Raw genomic sequence first — 16,676 nt, forward strand, 5'->3', positions numbered from 1 at the left:
CTCCATCCCAACCCAATTCAGGACTCGGAAAAGCGTCAAGAACTCATAAATACTCACTGAATAGGAATTGCTTTCCCATGAAGATGTCTTTGCCGGGACCTGCAGGTCAAGGGCCCTGGAAATGGCCTTTCAGTGCCTGGAAAGGGCGACTGTACCAAGTGTGCCTGTGTCTGGGTGACGCGCTGGATTTTCGGGGACAGCAGAGGGAGCGCTTTCTGTTAACGAGCTGTGGATATACAGGCAGGGCTTTCCATGGAATAATTTTGTAACAGGGATAATTGAGCAGTTAATCAAGAATAGCAAACAAGGGCTCCATGGAAGCCCAGTTTACAGGGAGGACAAAATTGCCCTATTTTTCATGTGGCTATCTCTGTATTATGGTTGATTTTCTTTATCGGCCGCTAACAGTCTTACTTGGAGAATGGTTATTAGTTTGGAATTTCTACAGTTAATCTGGTAGTTTAGAAGAAGCATTATCACAGGCTCCTGTAGGAAGCCCATGCCTCTGTAATGGACAGGGGACTTTGCAGCAAGCAAGGTCTTATCTGAAAACCACCATCCTTATTTCCAGCAAACTGGCTGATGAAGGTCTCCTGGCTAGCAAGTCTTGCTGTCTGCAGCCACTAATGCCCTTCCTACCCTTCCTCCTGCCTGAATACAACAGCAGCAGGGACGTTGGAGTTTACTCTTCCTGGCCCTGATGTTCCCCTGTGCCCCAGATCACGGCCTTCCCTGTCCTTTCTGCACCGTGAGACCGTGGAAGCCCACGACTACCAAGCTTCATCTCTGTAGAAAGAATGAAAAGTAGCAAGGGAAAGGATTAAGCTGCTGAAAGGCATCTGGGTTTGCTGTGTGAAGGCACAGCTCAGCCATGTACTGCTTTTGCAGATGTCAGGGGGAGCAGCCTTTCCTCTGCCAAGATTTTGGCCGCACCCGTGTCCTCAGGGTTGCGTGACCCTTTGCCAGTTTTTATGTATTCATCCTATAGCAACATTTATTGCTAATAGACCCTGGGTGTGTGCTGAGGAGCTCTTGTACAGGCTATTATCTCCCTTTCTGCTGGAAGCTGAGCTTTGTTGCTCTGCTAACCAGCACAGCACTGAGTGAACACAGCATAATGTTCATGAATTATTGCAGGCGATGTCCATGTCCTCCCCACTGGTGTGTGGCAGGGTCATCTGCTCTTCACTATTCTGGTCTACCCAGGAAATCTCCTTCACTGTCTATTTTTGTCTAGTATTTTCGTTTTACATCCAGTGCAGTGGTGACACATTGGTTATTCGACCATAATTCAGTATATAAACCCAGCCATAACCAGGAACATTGCTTTCTGCATGGCCTTGAGTGATGGAGCAAAACTCACCTGACCTGAATGTGTGTTCTTCCAACAACACACAGGCTCCATTTTTTTTGGCTGAGACTTTTCTGAGCATTCTGCACCCCTGGTTCACTGGAGAGCGACGTTAGATGTGTAATCCCAGAAATCCCTGTGCTGTGGCCAGATTTTGGCAGTGGTGTGATGGGTGTGCTCCAGGGTGCCCACAGGCAGCCCCTTGCTCCCACAGTCCTGATGGGAATGCTGCAGGGCTCGAGCAGAGCATCCTCTCTCTGCAGTGGGAGGTCAGAGACAACACACGCTGGCCCTGGCTCATGAGTTGCCCATGGCACTGCAGATTTGTTCCTTGCAGTACATTTTCTGATGCTCTTGTCATTCTGGGTGAAAGGTCTTGATTTGCATCATGTGATGTTTCTCACTATGAGGAGTTTCTCAAACTGAGATTTTATTTATAATGTGGCAGCCACCAGGAAGCAGAGGGAGCTGTAGTCCCAGCTGTGGAAAACTGTCAGGAATCCATTTTAATTTTGAAGGTCCTATAAAATTCAGCTCCCACAGCCTCCTTCCAGCTACTGCTGTTCTGGACATCCCTGGCTGGAAATCTTATCCCCAGTATCAGAAGCAACTTGTGGAGTTCAGGCATCTTTAACTCATATGGTGTCTGGGGACATACTGCTGTGTCCTCATGTTGTCACACCCAGTGTCCCTGTATCCTGTGACCCCACACACCTTCCTCCCTCAGTGCCTGGCAAGAGGAGGGTGTGGAGCTAACACTAAGCAGTGCAAGCATGTGTCTGCATTTTTCTACCCTGATGTGGGTGATATTGATTGGTCCATTAATGTAAATGTCTTGGCTGTTGTGTGTTGCTTTTCTTGCTTATTAATCAAAATAATGCAAAATGAGGGGAAAGCAATTTTTTAGGAAAAAAATGAAATGCCATCACCAGTGATTGAATACAGCCCTCTGGAATGTGATGGGGCTGCCTGCCGCCCACCAGGCATGACGTTACCCACAATAATGAGGAAAAAAAAGCTGAAATGCTTTATATTTTGACAATTTTGGACAAGGTTTAGATTTTTTTCTCTTCAAGCAGCGAAGATTTGCCTAAATCTTTGTTTGTTGAAAAAAATGCCCAATATTCTGTTTGTATTTACTGACACATTTCAGTCAACTGCAAATGTGGGGTTTTTTGGATGCTGCGGGTTTTTGTTTTGTCTGGAAAACAAAATGGAAGGAAGCAATTTTGATTTGCAGGCACCTTGAAGTTATTTTTGCTACTGTCAGCTGTGGAGACCTCCCTGTAGCCAGCAGTGGATGCAAAACACTGAGACATGTACATAACACGTGAATACTCCCACTGAACCAATTCACACATTGGAAATCGAGCTGGTGCTTAAGTGCCTTGGTGGATCGAGGCTTTAGTAGTAACAGATAGTACTAAGGAGTAAAAATGATCAATTAAAGAACTCCTAATGAATCAAAACCAGCAACCTCTCTGAGTTGGGAAGGCCAGAAGCTGAAAGGCAGATTAGAAAAGGCGTGAAATCCCCTTGCTCAGTGTTTCTGGGAGCTGCTGCTCTGTGCTGCTTGTATTTGTTGGTAAAGCTGAAGAGAAGGAAACTACTTGAGACACTATTGCTGATCCTGTTTGTTTCCATTACACAAACAGTGGGGAGAATCCAGACATTTGTTTATGTTCCATGCACAGAAGGGGAAAAAAAAAAGATGTCTGGAAAAAAATTACTCTCTTTTAAATTGGTTGTTGTTTCCTCAAACCTTGGGAATATTCATTTGTTTTCTGATACAGTTGATGGATTTTACTATGCAGCCTGGCAGTGTGTGAGAACATAATGCATGTAGTAAAGGTGACTAACCCCTGAGAATGTCCCCACTGATGCCAAGGGCCCATATGCTGTCATAAACACTTTTTTTTCTTTTTTTTTCCGTGCTGATCACATAAGCCCATTTTGGGTAGAAGATCACATTAGGCTCATTCATGACCTGCTGTGCTGGTCTGTGCATCTGCAGTGCAGCATCTCTGCACTCAGCTCTGGACTACATCCCTGCGTGTTTTCTGAGATTCCAAATTATCATGGGTGTACAGGTCTTCTCCTGTGTGCATCCTGGAACATTCTGCAACAGAGATAAAAATTACTCCTAAAGGTGGCTGAACTTCTGGGGAATATGGTTGTTGATAGCTAATGTTAGATTTCATACATATCATCAAGAGAAATTCCTGCAAATTGATATTTGTAGCAAAACTATCATTCCTTGTAGCAGCAAAGAAAGAAAATGACTGTCAGATGAACTGACTCTATTTTTATGAATAAATTTAAAATCTAATGAGAACCGTGTGAGAAACAGGTGTGAGACAGTAGTGAAATTTTACAGTACCACTGCAAATTTTAATCTTCACTCTTATTTTTCTTGAAAGTCTGTCCAAAAGGAAAATTTCAGGCCTAGGGCTACTGAAGACCATCTTTAAAGTTGCCTTGTGATTTTGAGCAATGCATCATGAGAGCAGTGATGTTCAGATGATACATTGCACTAATACATCACAAGAGCACTTTCGCTCTCATGATATATTAGTATAATACACTATCAGAACACTATCACTGATGTATTACTCAAAAACACAGTTTCTGACCCTCAAGAATCACCCTCATCTCTATGCTGAATACACTGAAAGCTGTGGATAATGATAAGAAATCACATATTTGGTTTCTAGGGTAAAGCCGAGGGAAAAAATAAAAAAGGTGTGGTATTCGGCATGTTTCATTAACTGAGACATCCTTGTGATTTCATTTTATTCACTGAGCAGATGTTTTTGTGGATTGAAGCTAACACAATGTAGGTGTGTTTGAATTTTCTTACAAATAGCCTAAGAAAATCTTTTTCATTTCAAATTTCATTATAGACTTAAGCCATGTTTTGAGAATGTTGCAGTGAGGTGCAGGAATCTTAGCTGATTTCTACATCATCAAATTGAATCAGGTGCAAGCTATCTAAATTCTATGCAAACCATTTGGTGCTGTTTCTGATGCATTCTTTTTTTCTTTCTTTCCTTTTTTTTTTTTTTAAAGGATTTAGGCACTATCTAAAAAGATCTGGAGATGCAGAAATGTGATCTGCCACTCAGATTATTTGCTACCTCTCCTCATTGAGGCATTGGTTTTCTTTTTTCCTCCGAAGAATTATTCTTAGTTGTTGTTTTTCCTTTTCTCAAAAGAGAGTGAAATAGCAAGTAAAAAAGGTAAAAGAATGCTTTGCAATGTAGTAGCTGAACTTACTGCAGAGAAGCAGATGGATGAACGTTTGTTTGATTTCCTCATAGAGTTTGGGTCTTGAGGACCTTGAATTTCCCTTCCTTTGTTGTTTGAAGAGGGTGTCAGGAAAAAAAGTGGTAATACTAATAATACAACATCGAGGTGGCAAGTCATATATTTGTGTTCCTGTCCACAGTTTTGTTTGTTTTCCCCATGTCTCATCACCACTTGTGACAAAAATACTTCACCCTCACCTCCCTTCCGTGCTGGGTAACCCAAAGCTGTCTGTGAAGCTCATAGTCCTCAGCTCTGCTGCCCCCTGAGCCATGGCCCTGCCAGGAGGAGAGGGGTGCTTATGCTTCAGGCTCTGAAAAACTGGACTAATAATCCTTGTGCTTTGCAGGATTGGGGCCACCTGGTGCTCTGGACTTCATGGCCCTGCAGGGGTGTGTCCCCAGCATGTGTCACATACCTCTGGGGGCTTCAGTTTGTTGTATTGAGGCTGCAGCCTCCTGGGAGAAAGTCAAAGCATTCAACCTTTTTAACCTTGTGAAAGGCTGTGCTGCACAGCATGGGCAGTGTCCTTTTCTGTCAGCCTTTCTACCTGTATGGTGTCTGTGGTGTCCCCTCAGCTCCTCTGTCCCCCAGGCTGTGAGCATAGCCCTGAGCCTAGGCTGCCCACACGGGCCCTCCTCCACATCCCATCACCAGCACCTTCTTATTCTTGTCGGTTCTGAAGACACCACACACATCTCTCCGAGGGACATTGTCGTTGCAAACCTCTGGCTAAATACATCTCTGACTGACAACTATGAATAATTCCACAGAGCCTCTAAACTTCCTGGCTTTTCACTCTGAAGCTGATATGATACAGCAGAGCTGCTCTCTCATGTTTTTCATTTTTTATATTCTCCAAAGAGTCAAGATACAGTTATGGACCAGGTTAATGTATTTTCCTCTGAAAATAATGCTGTGGGAGCCTGTGTGTGGTTACTTGTGTGTGTTGAGAATAATGCTGACAATCCAGAAAACAAAGTCATGAACCTGATAATCCCCATTATTTTCTTTCACGTTTTCAGCATGTTCATGTCCATGTGCTTCCGAGGAGGGCCGGAGACTTCAGCAGGAATGACGACGTCTACGAGGAGGTAAGGGTTGCACTTTATTTCTTCCACAGAGTTGGCTTTGGTGTTAATAAACCACCTTAATGATCCAGGCCCTGCCTTGGGTGGAGGTGGTTAATGGGATCTCTGTGTTTTCATTTCTTGCAAAGGCTGTGTGATAGCAACGAGACCTATACTGGGATTTTCTTGTGAGCTTGCTCTCTAGGAAGGATACAGTTGACACTTGTGCTCCTTCAGTCTGTCACTGCACACAGAGCAAGGTGACATCTCTACAAATAGTTGTTTACTTTTATTTTGAGGGCTCAGGGAAAAAAAATGACCGCATGGTCAGCCTGGCATGCAGAGAGCGTGTCCTATGCCAGCTGCTAACCTGGAGTGCCAAACCTCCCCCTTCCAACAAGAAAAAACACAGGTGGCTTGTTAAAACTCAACCACAAATTGCCTTCTGGCCTGATTTTTGTGAGGCTCTGCTCAGGTCTGGACAAATCACATTGTAGCCTCAAATATGAAAACTAAAGGGCAACTATGCATATGGATGGAATATCTGCCTGTGTGCAGATTGTACAGCAGAACTGGGCATGTGAGCTGTTCCAGTGTGATTGAATTACTGGCTTTTGTTTAAATGAACAATTGTACTGGCATTAACAAAAAGTTTTTCCCAGCTTGACAGCTGTCACAATGAGTCTATGAAAAAGTCTCACTATTGTTAAATTTATGGATTGTTCTTAGTGGGTTTGGTAGAATCCTGTATCTGAAATATGACATCTCCTTACCCTTCTGAAAGTAATTAATATAAACTTGTTCAGTGCTACTGCAATACTATCTGCTTGAAGGAGAACTCATGACATTTTCTACTTTTGTATTTCTGCCTTTGTCATGTGTGCATGATGACAACTCCCTGCTCACAAAGAAATGGTGGCGTATTTTAAAGTTTTTCAATTACTTAAATATGCAAAAATGGTGGAAAAAAGTTTATTACTGACCAATTTTATAAAGTATAGTGCCTGAGAACCTTATAATGAGACTGCTGGGCAAGGAGATTCCATGGAAAGAAAGGATGGCCACCTTATCTGCTGCTATGGTTAAAAGCAGTTGAGTGAGACAACTTGAAAGTTAACACCCAAAGGGTTGTCAGACATTGAATAGGCTGTTCAGGGAAGTGGTGGCGTCACCACCCCTGGAGATATTTAAAGAACGTGTATTTGTGGCTCTCAAGAACAGGGTCATGCTAGGTTAGTGGTGGATTCAATGATCTTACAGGGGTTTTCCACCTAAATGATTCTATGATTTTTCTTTTTCATGTGTGTTAAGCAGTTTTACATGCTGTACTACCCCACAAAATCTGTTTCCATTTTTGTCTTATTTACAATTCCATTTGCTTCTTGCTTAACACATTTATTTTTCCCTTGTTATATCTAAACAGAATCAGGCAAAACTCTGTTAATGAACTGCACTGTATCTTTAGTGTTGTTAAATGCAAAAGGGTGACAAATTGGTGAAAAATATTTTTTTATCTTGTCATTTTCAGTTATAGCAATTGTAGGTGTTGCTTTTAGCAGACATAGGAAGCATAAATATTTAGACACAGATGTGATAATATATCTTTTGCAGCCTCAGAGTCTAACCAGCTATTCTTGAACACCAGAGAGCTAACTTATGCTTTTGTACAGACTGTAGCTGAAGAAATATTCCTTTTTTTTAGGATACTAGGGAAACAAAAACACATTTGCTGCTATAAAAAGTTTGGTGTGAAGTTCTGTCACTGGCTGCATTGGAGGATGGAGGGACTTAAGCAATTTGCTATCATAAGTGAATAAAGCCATTTTCAAAATGTGAAAAGGAGAAATTATTAAAAATAAAGCTGTCTTTGGAAATCATTTAGAGTTTATATCACTACAGGAAAAATCTTTTGACATAATGCATCTCTGTGTTACACCAAGAAATCATATCCCTTTGTCAAAGAGATACTTTAAAAGATTCAGGAATATATGTGAATCATGGTGGGGTAAAATCTGTGAGGCATTAAGTACCATTAGGTGAGATGTGGGTTCTGGAGAGAGCTTTAGATGCACTGTCCATCCCAAACCTGTTTATAAATGACACTTTATTTCCATGTATTTGAGTGATAAGGTGGTGTTGTGGTTTAGGAGCAAAGACGACCTTCCAGAATTATCCCAGCATCCTTTTCCTTGTAATATGTGATGTGGAGGCTGCTCAGCCTCCCTCAAGCAGTTTGTGTAATTGTAAAGTGCACCCAGGCTAAATTCTGCATATTGTGCTGCCTGGTTTAACTACTGCAGCTAAAGGTTTACAGCTACTGGGAATAATTTTCACAGACTCTGGGTCTCAGCTCTGGCTCCACATGTCTATTGCAAACCCCTTTCTATCTGTAAATGCCTTTGAGCTCTCCAAGCTCTGCAGTTATCATCTGTATATGCTCAGCAGATTGCTGATAAATCCCATTGCTCTGAGTGTCTGACAGTGAAAGGAATGCCCAGATGTTGAGACATCAGCCCTCTCAGGAGACTTCTAGAGTTGAGACAGCTAGAAAGTACTTTCAGCCTCTTACTGTGTGCTTAATTTCTCCCATTTGGTGTTGGAGTGACCACTCATCTGATGGAAAAGACAGAAAAAAGCATATCAGGTTAATCCCTGCTTAATCTGTTTATTGGGCTCTGATATCTTCAGGCTTTTGGCTGTGAAGCTCTGACACAGCCTTGTCTAAAGCAACTTTTAAGTGTAAAGAATATAATTAAAGGTAAGATATTCTTAGCACTTGTATTTTAATAAGGTTTCTGATGGACATAAATGTCTGCTGATTTCTGAATATATTTTTAGAATTATAGTACTGGAATATTAGTTGTAGAAGGGGTAAAAGAGGGGCTGACACTTATTCCTCAGCACCATCTCTAAGGCATTTCTTGGTAGAATTCATCACTTAATATTTTAGGTTTCTGTACCTCAGTGCATATGAAAGAAGTCACTGTGTGATTTTTCTAAGATACAAAGAGAATGATTAATAGCGAAAAACACAACTGCACTGAATGTTTTAGATGTATTTCCTCTGCATCTTTGCAGGACTATGTCTTGAGAGGGTATTTCCCAGGAAGTGTCAGCTGTCTACCCTCTGGGCTCACTGTAGTGGAAAGCTAAAGCTATAGTTTATTAGTTCTTACATTTTTCTGCAATTATTTGCAGTCTAATCATGCAAATGTGCACATGCCAAACTTAAGTTGGTCTTACAGGGTTTCTTTTATAGAATCAGGCCCTTCATATTTTATTGTCGCTGGATTACTTTTATCATCTCCATCTTGAGTAGTTCTTATTCATTAATCAACTTTGTTTCTTGGACAGCAAAACTGTTATCAACTAAATATTAGGAGAACTATTCATTAGAATAACTCTTTTTACCTCTATGTTTTCTGTTTGGTTTGAAACAGATTAATATTTTACCTTTATTCATCCAGGAACTTAAAAGCCTCCTCTCAAGTAATTGCTTGCTATCATGACAGAATGTAGTAGTGACTGGTAAGAATTTGGTATGACTCAAGAACATCTTTACTGTAGAACAGGCTCTGTGTTATTGCAGTCGGCACAAGTACTGCAGAGTTGTTGGAGGTCATCATGTCCAAGACATTCAAGAACGTTATCCTGAAATGTCTCAGCAGTTTCAGGCATTTTTGGGCAGCCCTCATTCACTGAGTGTTTGAAAAGTCCATAGCACAGCCTGTCCCTGGTCTCCACTGAGTGGTTAGCCATTACTGCAATATAAATAACATTCATCATCCTTTAGGTTGGCAGGTAATAGCTGTGCTGGGCCAGAGAGTATGGGGCTTTCTCAGAAAGGAAGACTCAATCAAAAGTCTGCACTACTGTTATGAGTGCTGACTTCAATAAGTTAATTTTGAGGCTGACAGACTCAGATGGGCAGACGGGTTTCTCAGTGAAACCCTGAGCAGGCCTGGTGTGCAGTGGTGTGTTTTGTGGTGCTCACCTCTGTTCCTCCCCAAATCCTGTGTTTCACTTGGTTGCAGCCTGCTGTAACAGCTGCCTTGGTGATGTAAATCCAGGGCTGTGCATGCAGAGCAAAGAGTGCCCAGCCCCTCACCATCTTTGCTCTCGTGCCCACCTCATCTTCTTGCCTGTCTTCAGTTCCCAGGCTAGACTGGAAAAGGGGAAAGCATGAAAGAGAGAGGTTAACCCAAACCCTGGTGTCTCCTTTCCCTGGCTGCCTGCCAGACCTGCATCACGGACCCCTTGTAATGAGCCTGAGTGAAACTTCCTAATGTGAATTCTTCAGTAATTTAAAAGATGTTGTAAAACACAGAAGCCAGCAAAAGAATTCACTTCATGCTGTCCTCCTCCCCCTCTGGCATTCAGGCAAGCGGCAAGAGACTCACTTAGGAAGAGATATTTTGACTTAGTGATCTCACTCAGCACGTTATGTTAAATCATTTCAGCAAGAATACCTATTAGTAATCATTTCCAATTCCAGGGAGGATGAAGGAGGCAGTTTGGCATATGACTCAAGAACCTGCTGGGCTGTTTCTTCAGGCTGGCAAAACAGAGGAACTGTGGTGAATTCAGAAGTTTAGTCAAACAAGCCTGAAGTTTAATTCTCCCTGAGTGGCTTTGACTGTGACATGCCATCACTCCGACCTGCGGACAGGTTCCTGCGTGCGGCTGGGCACACAGCCTGGCTGAGGGCTGGAAACCTGCACAGCTGCACTGAACTGTTTGGGCTGCTTCCTACTTAAAGATAAGGTATAAAATGAAAAGATAAATAAGCCCTAATCCAGGTCCTGCTAGACAAAATGGAAAGATGCCCGAAGGCTTCTGTGAGCACTGGATTGAACTATTCATGAAAATTAATGGCATGCAGAGCTAATAGGCTGTTCCTTGGCCTCAGAATTATACTGTACCTTCTGGGAACATATTGGAGCCTGATGGTAGATCAGTCTGCTGCATCTGAACTCCCTTGGGCCAGACCCTGCTCTCTTTGCACCCTGCATGGGTAAACCCTTGGAAAGGGACAAAAGCAGCACAGAATCTAAGTAGTTTTGTGGGTTTTTTTTAAAGCTCTGGTTTTCCCAGTTACAAATTTTATTTCCCAATCTTCCTCTGATGCAGTAGCAAATAAGTTCTTTCCAGTAGGCTCCGGATTCTATCCTGGTCTTGCCAATGTTGGTCTTTCTGACTGAGCATCACAGGAGGTTCTTCTGGCCAAGGAATGTGAGCCTTTCCCAGTTGCTTCCTGAGTCTTTGTGATATTATAGCGACTCCAGCAGGGCAAGCCAGATTAACTGTGCGTGAATATTTCTGGCTGAGAGTATTGCTGTCAAAGCTTAGAAATGTGCAAATAATTATGGTTTGGATGTGGTAGCTGAATGGACAAAAAGTCATTTTGAGTTGACCTGAAACAGTTCTTTATTTTTTCCGTCAAACAAATTTTCTTTCTGTTTTTAGCAGGATGGTTTGGTTTTTGCACTATGGTATTTTATCTGATTAGGATTTGAAAGCCCCTCGATAATGCTGGCACACCAGCATATTATTGCATGTCCTCAACCTACATAAGGCAAAACTGACAGATTTGTCAGTAAAGCCCAGCAGGAATAGTGGGAGACATAGTCATGTATATCTCCCTAGGTGGAGATCCCACTGTTTGTGATATTTTCTGCTTTTTTCAACCCTGTGAGGCATTTCCTAATTTGGCACCTGAAATCTTTGAGATCTTCCTGTATTCTGTGTGCATTGCTACACTTATTTTAAGATAGCAGGGTATCATAATCAGATCTGATTAAGGGCCATTTCATTCACTGTGGTATCTTCCATCAGATCTAGAGAAATGGAAACAACTCAGATACAGAAATTAATTAGAAATGGTTAGAAGTGTTCCCGTTAAGGCAGCCATCCCTCATGATCACACCCATGCCCTTTACACCTAGGCTTTGTCTGGAAGGCAATGTACATTTGGCATTTTACATATCATCGAGTAGCCTCATTGCCCTCTAGTCCAACTGTCTCTCTGCATTCCATCACTGCTCCTGATGCTTCTTACCCTTTCCTCCCTCGAGGCTTCTGCAATCACTTTCCTTGCAGGTAAAAAAGATCCTCTAGAAATCACTTACATTTATTTAATCTATAATATAGCAGAGGCAACTTTTTGTGGCCATTACAAAGGATCTCATGGCCCCTTCTGTAGGATGTTTCCTGTGTTTAGCTCATGGAGTATTTGCTCTGTTGTGCCCTTGATGGTGGTTCATTGGCAAGGGACTTAGTGACAAAGAGCCTCCAACCAAGGAAGAGTTGCTGATAAGGGGATTAAAGTGGGCATGGTCTCTCAGGTCTGTTCACACTGTCAGTCCTTGGATTTGCTTAGCTGTTCAGGAGCTTCTTGTGTATTCCCAGTCCCTGGGTAAAACTGTCTCCAGATCTGTGCTTATCCTTTGAGGCAGTGTAAGCTGAATTCCTGATGGTGGGGAGAACATGCCCCATTAGTATCCTACATACTCAGCTTTTTGGAACTGATGATATGGAAAGGAGACAAACCTATCAGGGAACTGCCATTTTCGAAGGAGAGATTTTTCTTCTCTGAACTAAAATGTTGCCTTAAACTTCAAATGAAATGATGGTTGGGTTTTAGCTTGTGATCCCAGGATGATACAACCTTTTGTACCCTGTAATTTGGATTGGTTTCTTTACTGTCTTGCAAATATAGATCACAATGTTTTGAGGGATCAGCTTTGTTCAGTGGAGGTTCGAGTACCTCCAAGGGAAGTGATTGTCTCAGAGGAGACACCCCCTGAACTGGTTGTTGCTGGCAGTTTTGTTGGCTCACCCAGCACTGAATCAGCAGCTTCAGTGATTCAGATGCAATGCTACCTCTTGCTTTCAACACATGGCTTTTGTAAATGAAGGGGGAGGTGTACTAGTGAAACCAAGCGTTCTTCCTTGTTGAGAAGTAAAGAAAAGTCTGATGGGATGGGTTTACCAATATCTGAAAGGTCAAGTTAATTTATTTTTTGAGTCCAAAGAGTGAAAAAACCTATAGATATGAGAAATAAGATTTCCAGATAAGTGCTTGTATTCTGGTGTTCTTTGTTTTGTGGGTGGAAAAAAACAAAACCAAAAAGTATGCTTTCTTTTTCCTTTATATGTTTGCCCAGTTTTCCTTCTTTCTCTCTTTCTTTCTTTTCTTTTTTTTTTTTTTTTTTCTTCAGGGGAAATAAAACCTCTCAGAGCACAAGAGCAAGTCTTCATTTTGTGCATTTAAAACAGTAGTTGAACATTTCATTGCCAAAGAGAGATCAGGCCCCCTTCTATACCATTAGTTCCATATGTTAAAAAGGGCTTAATGTGCGTAAAAAGCAAATGTAGAAAATTAGTTTAGACTTAATATCTGGAAGACTTAATAATGGGAGTATGCTTCCCTTTCCCTTCATTTTCCCCCCTTTTTGAGGCAATTGCTCATTTTTTTTTCCCTTTTGGGCCCCAGTGATGCAGGTACACAGGCCAGTTGCTGGGATGGCAAGGGCTCAGGTCTCCATGGGCAGACCCATATGGATAATATGGATTAAGCCCATATGATGTCAGGAGAAGGCTGATGGTAAAATGAGTTCAGAATGAGAGTGAACATTAGCTTTTGTTGCACTGGCTTTGCCAGGAAAGCAGTGCAAAGGGACCACAGACCTGTTCCTATACTGGGGGGAAAATAAAGTTATTTCTGTTTCAGAAAGGAAATTTTAACAAACCATTGCAGCAGAATGAGAACTCAGTTTAACGGAGTGTTAGCATAATTGTGCACAATTTGGTTTTGTTTAAATATGTTAAGCACCATTGTTTCTATTGCATGTTAAGGATTGACTTCAGTGCTAGGTTGCAGCAGTTTTCCTTAATTGCTTTAATCCTTGGCCTTAAGAAAATGAATACTTTAAATTTACACTTGTTAAGTACATTGCTAATGAAGAAAAGGCTTTAGCAATCTTTGGCAGACCTGAAACTACATGTAAAAAAAAAAAAAAAAAGAAAAGAAAAAAGAGAGAAGAGAAAAAAGAGAGAGGAAGAAGCTAATCACCAAACCATTCTGTTAATGCTTATTTTAATCATCTTGCCTGCCCTTGCTGGCAGACAGAGCCGTTTGCTGCAGAGGCAGGAGGCAGCTATCGCCGTCAAATGGCGCTGATGTTGAGAATTGGGCCCAGGAGGACAATTTGACTTGTCAGTTTATATAGACATAAAGCTTCATTGTTGTGCACAGACACAACTGGCTTTTTAAAAGCCTATTTCCCTCCTGATGATGTGAGAATCTGCTCCCCTCTCTCCCACTGTTCTCCAGCCCTCCAATTTATTAGAGGGTGTTTGTAACCCTGCACAGTGTTTATGTGGGGCTGTAGGAGCAGGTGGGCTTTGGCAGTGCCATGAGAAGGCCACAGTGACCACACTACCCAGATTTGGACCAGCAGGTGTTGTTGGGAGTAAAGAGCTTTGCCTCCACACTGGGTGATGCCTCTTCTGAGGGAGTTTTAATATGCCCGTATCGTTGAACTCTCCATGGAATTGAGTGTTTTAAAACACACAAGATGCTCAGGAGAGGAGCTAAAAGCGTTTCCTTGGGGGGAGCAAAAATGAAACATCTCCAAAATTCAATTAATTACCAGAAACGTGCGATCTGTTTTCAAAACCAGCTCATGCTGCTATTTTCCATGTGCAAGAAACTTTTATCTTTCTGACAAGTAACAGTTGCAGTTGGCAAAGTGTTGCTAACACCTTCTTTTGGCTGCCTCTGCCTCCCCATGCTGCAGGGAGCCACTGAAAGGGTTTCAAGTAGCGCAGTGCAGCATTTTTGCCCCAAGTTTCAGTTTTTGCATTTTGCACAATGGAGAAAGTGACAACTGGTGCTCACACTGAGCAGCAGCATTTACTGCTTCGAGGGAAAGAAAGCTTCAAAATCCCCCTTGGCTGAGTTACAACCTTATTATAGCTATACAAGAGTTCAGGTATTCCAATAATCAGGGAAAGCAGGGAAGTATGGCAGCCTTTGCCCCACTTTGCTTGGATAGCTGCAGCATTGTGAATGGGGCTGGCAAAGAATCCTTTCCTGCATTTAATTGCAAAAGTTGATCGTGAGTTTTAGGTAGACATGTGAGCAAATCCACCTAAACATTTCTATCTCCCTTTTGCTTACATAAATTACTTCAGTGTACTGTCAGCGTGCTTTTAGGGATTGTAATTGGTGAGGAAGTGGGAAGGTATTGCAATAAATGGAGTTTTAATTGAAGGCCTTTTCTTAGAATTTTTTTTTTTCCTTGAATGATCACTTTTTTCTTTCTTTCTGTAAGGAGAACTCTATTATCATTCATTATGTAATGTCTTTGAAGGGGCAAATGCACATAACTGCCAGGTCATGTACAGCACAGGTGCTGTGCAGGGTTTTCTTCAGCTGAAGGATGATTGGGAGCAGTGATTGAGATTAGCTCCCCAGGAGAAGGGGTCTCTGCTCTCCTCCCGATTTTTTTCTCAGTAAAATAGTTGCACTTAATGCATTTACAAGCAGACAGTAAATGCTAACATACTTTCTTTCCATACCCCTGCCATTTCTGTGGCAGCCTGACTGAAGAAATAACAATACATAAAGCTGCACAAACACTTACGGTCTTAGGTGTCTGCTGCCACTGGCACTGTCAGATTTTCTATTTGAAGATAATTTCATTTCACACTTTTACATCTCAAGTGCCTGTTTTTGAAGATCTAAGAGTTAGGGGATTTTTTGACATATGTTAATTAAGTTTCCTACTGGCTCTGTGAGTGCATTAAGTAATAGTACTTGTAGGTGTGATGCAGAGAGGTGAAGGGACATGGTGAAGTTTGGGAGTGAGTCAGGGTAAAACTGCTGAGCGCAGATACATCCATGAATCCCCAAACAAGCAAAAGCAGGGAAGGGGATTGATCATCCATCTGCAGCTACACAGAGCAAGTAATTAACACGTGAAGTTCATGCTTCCCTGTAGGAAACTGTGGCCCTAGGGCAGCTGGTAGATATGCTGGGTTGTGCTCCCCAGCTTTGAGCAACACTGAAAACTTAAATGACTCAAAAGAACTTTGCTTCAGGTGGTCAGTTTTTGTTTTCTTTTTCTTTTTTTTTTTTCTGGAGAATAACACTGCTGCCATTTACAGTCAGACTGTCATCTGGTAGTGCACTGGCTTCATTCAACTAAGGCCTATAGCAATTGCTGCTTTGTGAAGGTGGACACCTCGGGTATTTTAACAAGAAGTGACACATTCACTCAACTGTAGATAAGGGGGGGTCTACCTTCACTGGTGTGGTGTCTCCTTGCAAATGCTTAGGGAAAAAAAGAATAAACATATGTTAGGAGTGTCCCAGCATTTTTTCTCCAGAAAGACACATTCAGGGAGTCCTTTGCCATAAGTGGATTCTCAGGTGGCTTTCTAAAAAAAAAGTTAAGCAAAACAGCCATTGACTTTCAACAAGAGCTGAATGTCTAAATAAATGCCTTAAGAGTTTGGAAAAGCCAACCTGTTTTCCTGCTGCATTAGGTTGCAGTGGGCAATATTGACACTCACTAGGATATTATTGGCATGTGATTTTCTCCTCTCATCTTGCACAAGGGCATGAGGCAGAATTGCCCTCTGATGCATGCGATCAGAGGAGTTTTGGATTGATGTATCAGCACTTTGTGTTTCTGGGTCGCTCTCGGGAACATGTGCAGAGGGGAAATAACACTAGAACAAGGACAGTTCCCAGGTTAGATAATGTGCTCCATTGACATCCTTTACTTCGCTTTTAAGTGAGGTAAACATAATGTAGATGAGAACAATCTGGTGTTTTTCCACCACTTTTAGCAACCTCATGTCATTTTAAGCCACTGATGTTTCTTCTCTGGTACTACCTGGTGATCCTTTTTACATGTTTATTACTGTTGCTTCTCAAG

At 42.0% G+C, this 16,676-nt stretch overlaps 1 protein-coding gene across 4 annotated transcripts in view; it reads left to right on the forward strand.

Moving 5' to 3' along the window:
• FHIT (fragile histidine triad diadenosine triphosphatase) overlaps positions 1–16,676 on the forward strand; it is a 533,324-nt gene that overhangs the window by 441,067 nt on the left and 75,581 nt on the right. For all 4 annotated transcript variants that reach the window (XM_050312890.1, XM_050312891.1, XM_050312893.1 and 1 more), the window contains one exon: positions 5,683–5,751. In XM_050312890.1, the coding sequence (XP_050168847.1) occupies positions 5,683–5,751 (69 nt within the window). The remainder of the gene's footprint in view (positions 1–5,682; positions 5,752–16,676) is intronic.

The sequence above is a fragment of the Myiozetetes cayanensis genome, unplaced genomic scaffold (genome assembly GCF_022539395.1).
Source record: "Myiozetetes cayanensis isolate MyiCay16 unplaced genomic scaffold, myiCay2020 scf18, whole genome shotgun sequence".
Lineage (NCBI taxonomy): Eukaryota > Metazoa > Chordata > Aves > Passeriformes > Tyrannidae > Myiozetetes > Myiozetetes cayanensis.